This window comes from Rousettus aegyptiacus, unplaced genomic scaffold (genome assembly GCF_014176215.1).
Source record: "Rousettus aegyptiacus isolate mRouAeg1 unplaced genomic scaffold, mRouAeg1.p scaffold_m13_p_1, whole genome shotgun sequence".
NCBI lineage: Eukaryota > Metazoa > Chordata > Mammalia > Chiroptera > Pteropodidae > Rousettus > Rousettus aegyptiacus.
In genome coordinates this window covers 17,664,119-17,673,480 of record NW_023416284.1, presented here as the reverse complement: position 1 = coordinate 17,673,480, position 9,362 = coordinate 17,664,119, and the positions used below count along the sequence as shown (strand labels likewise).

Here is a 9,362-nt window from a genome sequence, read left to right as displayed (position 1 = left end):
AAGGATCTTCTGACTTGTGTCCATCCATCTCTGGTGCGGCTCAGCCACCCACCCTGGGCATGAGGCCCTCGACCTCACTAAGCTAAGTAACCACGCCCACTTGACTTTGATCCACAAAGCCTAGCACAGTGCTGAGCAAGCAAAGGACTTAACACATGCTGAGGTGCTTGAGGGGTAGCAGGGTGATGGATTTGTGCTCTCCAGTTTTGGGGAAGTTGTTGTAGAGTGCTTACTAGGTGCCATGTGCTGTGCTAAGCACTTTCCATGGATAAGTTCCTTGTGTTTTCCCAAGAAGCCTAGAGAAGAAGGAATATGCCTAGTATGTGTCAAGCACTCTATTTGCAATATCTCATTTAATCTCATTTTCCAATGAGGTAACTAAGACTGAGAGTTTTAAGTACCCAGGATCACGGCTAATAGTGATGGTGCTGAAATTCAGCCAAGTCCATCTGACTGCAGAGCCTGTACTCTTAACTGTGCCCTAAACTGTCTAAGTCCTTTGGAGACAAAGAAATGAGTTACTAATGAGAACAGCATATGCAAAGGCCCAGACATGTAATGAAGTCAACGCATCAATGATTCTAAAACACAGGGTACAACATTAGGAGAGGATAAGCAGTAAGCTTGAGGGCTGGACACTGCTCAGGCTTAGTGGTGTGGTCCAGTGCACATCCTTTGGAGGCTGTACACTGTGTGTATGTATGTCCTGCAGGGGTAGAGGGTGTAGTGCGGTAGGCCCAGCGGGCTGACTCTGGGCTTCCTACCCCTCTTCAGCCTGAGCAAGCTGTATCTTAATTGTTAGTCATTTTAGTGCTATGAGAAAGTCTCCATCTGACAAGAGTTTTCTGATGCTGAAAACAGGAATATAAACAAAAAGTTTGAAAACCACTATACAAGTAATGTACAGTGAAGTTTTAGATGGAGGACTGATGTGATTATATTTGCATGTTTTAAGCCTCACTTTGGCTGCCAGTGTGGAAAGTGGAATTGAAAACAGGCAGGAGGGGACTAGCCAGGAAGTTGCTACAGTTAATTTGGACTAAAGGTAAAAGAATAAGCCTTGAGATGTTTTCCTGAGAAAGCATTGACCAAAAGTAGGGGTAGGGGGTGGTTGCAACAACAGGGGTGAGTTTTAAGGACACCAAAGAGACCAGGAAGCCACCTTGGAGAGGGTCCCCTGTGCCTGCGTGAGGTGAAGGAGGGAGGAAGGAGGCAAAGCTGGACTAAGGTCTTACAAAAGCAAAGGCCCCTAGAGTCATCCAGTGCAGCCCCATGTTTTATAGTTAAGAACATCCAGGTCTAGAGAGGTCATGTGACCTGTCCTCGATCACTGGGCAGGCCAGAACTCAGACTTGTGCTCTTGGTCCAGAGTCCATCCTTCCACATGGCATCCAAGGCCCCTTGTCTTGTCTCTTCGCTTCCTGGTGGATGGGCTTTCCCCATCAGGGATGGGTGGTGTAGAAAGCAAGGCATAGGGACCTGTTCCTGCCACACTCACTGGAGAGTGTGTCCCAGAACTGAAGCTTCACCTGGGCCCCAGGCTCAATCTTTACAAATGTACAAAGTAGTTCACCCTCACCATCTGGGAGACGCTCTCAATAAAGATGCCCTCTGTGTAGTGTCTCAACAGAATGATTTGGGATCATGAAGCAGAACTGGTGCTACGAGAGGTTGTCTGGGGGGTGCAGGAGGACAGCAGGGAGGAGCAGGGCCAATCTGAGGCTTGTACAAATGCAGCCCCAGGGATAGACCCAAAGGAAAGATTCTGGAACTTTACCCTAAGTAAGAAAGCAAAGCCCAGTCCACATTTCCAGAAGGGAGTCAGGCCTGTTAAGAACTTCATTAGAGTCTAGAATCCTTGTTATGTCCCCAAAGTGGTTCCTTTGGTACCACTTTGTTCTAGCACAGTGATTAACAGCAAAACTCTGAAGGGAAGAATCAGGGGACTTCCACTTTGTGAATTCCCACTGTGTGAGAAGCACTGCCTTTGATTTTTCATCTAATCCTTTTTAAAACCTTGTGAATTAGGTATTCCACCGTTTTACAGGTGAGTCTACTGAGGCTTGGGGAGATGAAATGAGTTCCATGATTAATGCATAGTGGATCTGTCCTATTTTGGCAGCTAGGATAATGTGATAGTTAAGAGGAGATGTTATTTGAGTATTGCAAATGGATCAGATAACACAGGGAGAGGGGCGAGGGCCGGGGGCTCCTTGGCAAAGGAAACAGTATGTGTAAAGGCCAGGGCTTCAGGTGGTTTGGAATTTGGTTGAGCAAAGTGTGTGGAAATGAAGCGAGCACCACACAGGAAGGGGCAGGACTGGGCAAAAGGATTTGGATGTCAATCTATAGGGCAGTGGTCCCCAATCTTTTAGGCATCAGGGACTGGTGCTCAGTTCCTAACAGGCCACCAACTGGTCCAAGGCCCTGGGATTAGGGACGGGAAGCCAGGAAAGATTTTAGGAAGGGAGCAGGTAGGTTAAATCTGTAATTTAACATGATCCCTTACAGCAATGCAGATGTTGAATCACCAAGGAGACCCTAGAGGCCTGAGACTCTCAAGAGGAGTGACACAGTCTACACTAGAGACCAGGAGGCCTGAACTGTGACAATATTGACAAACTGGGGCCTGTTCCAGGAGGGCCTGCTTCTGAACAATGGTAGGAGGTGAGGCTCCATCTCTCAGGTCAGCCTACTGTTCTCAGCCTCTGCCCTTCCCTCCACTACTGTTCTCTAGCCAGAATCATCCCCATCAAAGCCACTTACAGTCTCCAGAGGTTTTGCCACATGGAGGGGCATTGTGAGGGTGGGATCAGAAACCTGAGGCCTGGTAGGACCTTGAGGCCCAGGGGTGGATAAGGCTATTGGAGCACTAAGCTGGCCCAAGTTCACAAGTTCAGCCACATCAGTTTCCTGCCCTGACTTTTAGGTCCTTGTTTATGAAAAGGACAAGATCAGCCTGATCTCACAAGGTTGCTGCAGAGTTAATAAGCCATTAGCAATAGAAATAGCTCATGGTACATGAGCCTCACCATGTGGCAGGGGTTCATATATCATTTAGTTCTCAACAACATTGTGAGACTTGAAACTATTAACATCCCCACTTTACAGATGGGAAATTGAGGCTGAGAAAGAGATGTGTGACTCCAGCCTGCTGAACATTTCTGGAGGGAGGCAGCTGGGGACAATGGACTTGATCTTTGCCTTGGAGGTGGATCCTAGTCTGGGTAGCTGGGGCTTTAGGCTTGTTTTCCAAAGCTCAGCCAGGATTTTCAGAGGGGAGAGGGTTAATTTTTTCTTCCTCTTTCTCCAGGGTTGTGGGGATTTGTTTTGAGCACCTGACAGCCAAATCTCCACCTCCACCCCCAGGATTAGCTGTTATGTGTCAAACAAGCTTCAGTTTAGACCTACACTTCTGTCTGGGGAAACTCCTGGAAATTAAAAACCACAGACCAACTTGAAGGGCATTTTCACCTTCTTCACTTCATTCTAGCTGCTCAGATTTCCCATAAATTCCTAGAAAGTGCCCAGATCTTATTTGTCTCAGGCTCTCACCTCTGAGCCTCAGTCTCCATATCAGAAAAATGGAATAATCTTAGTACCTAACTCACACAGTACATAAGAGGTGCTCAGTCAGTGCTGGCAGCTCTTCTGCCCAGATCTCTGCTTTTAGTGTTGTGGCGCGTTCAAATCTAAGACCCACAGAGTCAATTGAGATTAATTATGAGCCTTTATTAGTCGGCTGGCGACTGATTCTCCCCACTAGAGAATCAGCCCTGACCCTCCGAAGGAGGCAGCTTATAAAGCCTAAAACTATGTCTTGGTGGGCTTTGGTGACGCATGCAAGCAGATTACAGAAGCAGATGTTGGCAGTCAGCATCTAACACAAAGAAATGTGGTTTCTGCTGGACAGCTTTGTTATCTACACTCCGGTGGCGATACTGTTTTATTTTTCATCTTAGGAGCCTTGGGAGCTATTTTCTCCTAGGCAGCTGGCACCTGGAGATATCACTCTCTGCCCTGTCCTTGGGGCTGACTTACTGAGGAATTGATACCAATAACCATAACAACATATTTTCCAAAGTAGTCATGGCCAGAATAAAGAGGGGAGATGTAAACAAGGAAGATGTTATTGAAATGCACTTTTACACTGTTACATTAGCTTGGCTCCTTCTCCAGATTTCAGCTCAAGAGTTATCTCCTCAGAGAGGCCCTCCCCAACCAGCTGCTCTAAAGGAGCCCATCACTCTCAGTCCCATCTCCACCATCGGTGGTCTTTATAGCACAGCTGGAAATAGTTTGGTTCACTTATTACTTCATGTTTTTCTCTCTTTCGCTAGAATGTCAGCCCCAAGGAAGGCTTTTCTGTCATGTTCGTCGCTATAAATCCAAAGCCCAGAACAAAACAGATGCTCACCTTAAAAATTTTGATGAAGAAATGATAATGTGCTCTAAAACAAATCATTACCCTTTCCTGGCCCAATGTTCCCATCTGTGAAATGGGGAAAATCGTGCTAACCTTGCAAGATCGTCATAAGGATGAGTGAAGATGTTTTAAAAAGGAAGTAGGGAGAAGGCAGTATATAGGAGACTCACCTGGCCCAACTGCCCTGGGGAGGAAGCTAAGAAACTTACCCTGATTGAAAACCTCCCAAGAGTCCTAAGATGGAGATTAGCAGTCACCTGTTACTGAGAAGGAACCTGAGGCTCAAAGAAGTAGAATAACTGGCCCCAAGTCACAAAGTAAGTTAAGTGCTTGTGTTCTTTTTGCTATGGCAACTGTCCATGCCCTTCTGTGCCCACTGGCACAATGACATCCCTAAGACACTCCCTCTACACATGTTGAGACTCTTTCCAACATAACTACCATCTCCTCTATGAAGCCTTCCTTGATTACTGCCTGGCAGTTTCTGTTGCATATTAGGTTCCCCAGGAAGCAGATTTTGAGCTGGTGATTAGTATGTAGACATTTACAGTTGATCTTTGAACAGCTCTGGGGTTAGGGGTGCTGACCTCCCATACAGTAAAAAATCTGCGTATCACCATACTTGGCCCTCCGCATGCGCAGATTCCCAGCCATGGAGTTCACCCTTGAAAAACGTGCATTTGAATTGTGCAAGTCAATTGGGAAAATCCACGTATAAGCAGTTCAAACAGTTCAAATCAATGCTCTTCAAGAGTCAACTGCATTATTCAGATTAATATCTGCTTGGGGGAGGAAAGCAGGATTGAGCAGAGGGATATCACAATAGTGGCTTTAATGGACCCCACAATGAGTGATAAAGCAAGGTTTGACCTTCAGAGTTATCTGGAGTTGGGACAAAAGGGCTGCCCCCTCCCTGCTTAGATCACCCTGAGGGGTGGGCAGTTCCCAAAGAGTGTGGTTCCTCATCTTCACAGCACCTCCACCAGGTGGGGGGTGGGGATGGGGATGGCGGTAGGGGTGGAGGCTGAGTTCTTCAGCCGGGCTTTCCAGATCATTGGGTAGCAACAACCACACCTTAATCCCATGCTCAGACTCATCCAAGCCTGAGGACCTAAGGAGGCTCCAAGCCAGGCTGGCCCTGAAATTCCCTGCACCCACCCTTGCCTGTGCAGAGGCGTGCAGACGCTGAGTTTCAGCGTCCAAGCCCAAGAACACTGCTGGAAATGGCCACATTCTGGCCAAGAGAAGAAAGAGTGGTGATGACAGTTCTTGTCATTCAATTCTCAGCATGTGGCAGGCTCTGGCTGAGCATATCCCATCTATTATCTCATTCATGCATCCCCATCCTCCCTGCCCCAGGTAGGGTCTATTATGAGGAAACGAGCTCAAGGACAGGAAGCTGCATACCTGCCTCTAGACCCTCCTGGTGGAAAGGGGCTGAGCTCTAAGACCCCAAAATCCAAGAGACGTGACTGTGCCAGGAAACTTTATATGAACGCTTTGGGTACTGTCTGCTATCTGCCCTTCAGAGAGACACTCTCTCCATCCCAGCAGCATTTCTGAGGTTAGCACTGCTTAACCCTTTCCCTCCCAAAGTCAACACTGGCATGGGCCTGCATGCTGCTTCCTGCTGGGGGGCCTAGAGATTTGAGTCTTGTGGATGAGCCGAATGCCCCCCCAGCCATCCTCCAGCTTGATATCCCCCTGCTGCAGGGCCTGCTGAATGGTGCCGGCGAGCGTGTCAAAGGCCAGGTCCACATTGCAGTTATCTTTGGCTGAGGTCTCCATGAAAGCCATACCCAGAGAAGCAGCCAGCTCCTCCGCCTCCTGGGCTGAGACACAACGGGTGCTCTGCAGGTCACTCTTGTGGCCAACAAGCAGAAAGATGGCCTTGTCAGGGCCCTGAGTAGCCATCACTTCCTGGTGCCAGTCTCGGATGTGTTCAAAGGACTTTCTGTTTGTCATATCAAAGACCAGCAGTACACCCACCATGTTCCGGTAAAAGGACCTGGTGATGCACCTAATGGGGTTGGGGAGTAAGTTAGGAGAAGTTTATCCCTTCAGACACCCCCAGAAGCAGGACCTTCCCTCCATCCACTGACCGCCTCGCCCCCCAACCCCCTATTTCACACTGCCCTGTGTTTCAGTCTTCCCGGAGTCTATGTCTCTCCCAAGAGACTACATGCTCCCCAGTTAGGGAGCAAGTTTGATTCACATACTTTCCTGAGCATTCCTCCATTCCTGGAGGCGGCCTGCTGAGGTCTGCATCCCCATTCTCCGCCTGGCAAACTCTTACGGATTCTTCTAGGCCAACACAAGTCTCTCCTTTCCCATCTTCTTGACACCTCCCTCTCTGTGGGCTCATCCACATCCTTCAGTCCTCCGGTTTCAATGTCAGAGGTCTCTTCCCCCTACCCCTAAGGCCTGAATGTTCCCCTAGGGAGGCACCAGGTCTCAAGCATCTGGCCCAGGGGCTTGGCCACCAGCTGTATTTGTAGGTTGAATGGCTTAAGAGTGGATGATCCGACACCCAGGCAGGGTCACCCACACCTCTACTTTGGCCATTGAGGCTGGCCCTTCGGGGGGATTCCCATGGCCCTGTGGACCGTGTTGATCCCAGAACCCGAGGTCCCTCATTTTCGTCCCTTCCTGGTCCAGCTCACACCCTCCACACCCTGCCCCACCGGGCGCACCTGAAGCGCTCCTGGCCCGCGGTGTCCCAGAGCTGCAGCTTGACACGCGGACCCGCGCGTAGCTGCAGCGCGCGGCTGTAGAACTCGACGCCCACCGTCGGTGCTGACTCGGGCTCCGGCTCCGGGGTCCCGGGCCCGCCCTCCACGTACCGCCGCAGCAACGACGTCTTGCCCACGGCCGCGTCCCCCAGCAGCGCGATCCGAAACTGGTAACAGTCCCCTGCCTCCATGGCCTGTCTGGACTCCCCCAGCCAGACAGTCATTGTCCCGCCCCAGCCCAAGTCCGGGGAGGCTGGCCCCGCCCCGCTCCCCGCCCCCGCCGCCGCAGCCCCAGGCGGCCACTGAGCAACCAAATATACACAAAGGACTGCGGAGCCTGGGGCGTTTTCAGCACGAGGGGACCGATCCCCGAGGAAGCTGCTGGTGGAAGCAGCTAGGAAAGTCACTTACTCTCTCTGATCCTTAGTTTTCTCCTCTGTAAAATGGGGATAATAGTAACCCCTACTTAACAGGATGGAGAGAATTAAACTACATAAGGTAGGAAGGACGTCTAGGAAGCAACGATAACCAAACATGCATTGGCCTGAGACGAACCGTGCTAGAGCGGCCATTCATACATCCGTTGGGATGGTTTCTCTTTCCACGTCCCTTTCCTGTTAGTTCCCCCTTGGGCCCCTGCTGCTGGACCTGGAGGCACCACTCTAGAAAACTTGTTTATTAGGTGCTACGAAGTTCTGCCCAGGTGCCCCTTTCCTGTAGCCCCACTGTGCCTCCCATTCACTGTTGAGATTCGATGTTCTACAAGCCCCCACTGCTTCCTCCCAGCCTACCTGAGCTGGACCCCAAGGCCCAGAGAAGAACTGGACACAGCCAGGTAAAGGAGGCAAGACAGACACAGACAACTGTGATTCCAGAGAGAGTGCGGTTGGCCTGTGGACTGGACAGCTAACATTTAAGAGGCCAGATGGTCAATTATTTATCTTGCGTGGGCAACAACCCTTTGAGAGGGCCATAGTGTGACCATTTTAGAGCTAAGGAGACTGAAGCTCAGATGTGTGGCTTGTCTCAGGTCACATAGCAGAGCTGGGACTCACAACCAGGTTTGTCTGACTCTTCATTACTCTTTCCATGTCCCACAAAAGGAGCCTGCAAAGTAAGTCCCAAGAGGACACGGTGTCAGGTCCCACTTGAGCTAGGAGCAAGGGAAAGGTAGGCACATCTGCTTCCAAGATCCATTCCATCCTTTCTAGTCCGGCCTTCTGGCAACCCAGGACATCAAGGCTGGACTTCTGGCTGGTCCCAGATAAGCGGATTTTAACAATTTAACTTGTTTGGGCAAATTGGTAGGGTGGTAGGGAGTCCTCATTGTTGCAAATATCACATCATTAATGTGCCTCCTTGCACAGCCAAGTGAATAGTTGTTGTTATCTTGACCATTTTTACAGATGAGGAAACTGAGGTTCAAATAAGTAACCAGCAAGGAAGATTGAGACTCGCTTCCAAGTCTACCCAACACTAAAACCTTGTTTGCTATTTCTGTTTCTGGCTAGACAGTTTGAGGATCTGGGAAGGCGTAGGTTTTCTTCTGGCCAACTCTGAACAAATCAATGAGTAGCCATACTGTCAGGTCTCCAAGTAATCCTGGCCCTTGGCCCCCCTGCAGGGAAAACCTAAAGGAATAAGTCTCTGCTTGCCTCCTACCTCCAGGAATAGGAGCGAGAGAAGCCTGAGAATCCAGGAACCACAAGAAATCCAGGCACCTCAAGAAGGATCTGTGTGTTGAAGGGATAGTCTTCTGCCGGTTCTGCCCAAACGGGAAGTCTGCTCCATTCTCACCTGCCCTTACCAGTTCCTCCATCAAGACATTCTCTCCACCTCACTCTATTAGGCTGGAAAATATTTTCTATGTCAGGTCCCTGCAGATGCCCTCAGCCCCTTCTTTACCTACCACTGGTGCTCTGAGCGCCAGCCTTGCTGAGCATCTTTCCTCTTCTCAGCTCTCTGCCAGGGACACTCCTCTTCTGCTCTTCAGAGGACTAATCCCTACTTCAGGTCTTAGGAAGCCCCTCACTGACTGGCCACTGAGGTCATGTGCCCTTTTGTCCACTGTGATGTCTGTCTCCCTCATAGGATCAAACTCCTTGAGGGCAGGAGACCATGATTGTATCCTTAATGCTGACACAAAGCAGGAACTCAGTAAATATTTATGGTTGAATGAATGAATGAAAGTAGATAAGTGCTAT

General features: G+C 49.7%; 1 protein-coding gene across 1 annotated transcript; it reads right to left on the bottom strand.

Annotated features, from left to right (window-relative positions):
* Positions 1 to 5,899: 5,899 nt before the first annotated feature.
* RAB42 (RAB42, member RAS oncogene family) lies at positions 5,900 to 7,361 on the bottom strand. The gene is made up of 2 exons (XM_016132153.2): positions 7,120 to 7,361; positions 5,900 to 6,446 (listed from the first exon to the last, which is right to left on the bottom strand). Exons 1-2 carry the CDS (start codon positions 7,347 to 7,349, stop codon positions 6,023 to 6,025), a joined length of 654 nt encoding a protein of 217 aa, XP_015987639.1. The 5' UTR covers positions 7,350 to 7,361; the 3' UTR covers positions 5,900 to 6,022.
* Positions 7,362 to 9,362: the final 2,001 nt, after the last annotated feature.

What these genes read in the sequence shown, in the direction of transcription:
- RAB42 (XM_016132153.2), bottom strand. Translation starts at nt 7,349, where the DNA reads ATGGAGGCAGGGGACTGTTACCAGTTTCGGATCGCGCTGCTGGGGGAC. An exon ending in GCGGGCCAGGAGCGCTTCAG is followed by an intron (nt 6,447 to 7,119) that starts GTGCGCCCGGTG and finishes CAACCCCATTAG; the next exon opens with GTGCATCACCAGGTCCTTTT.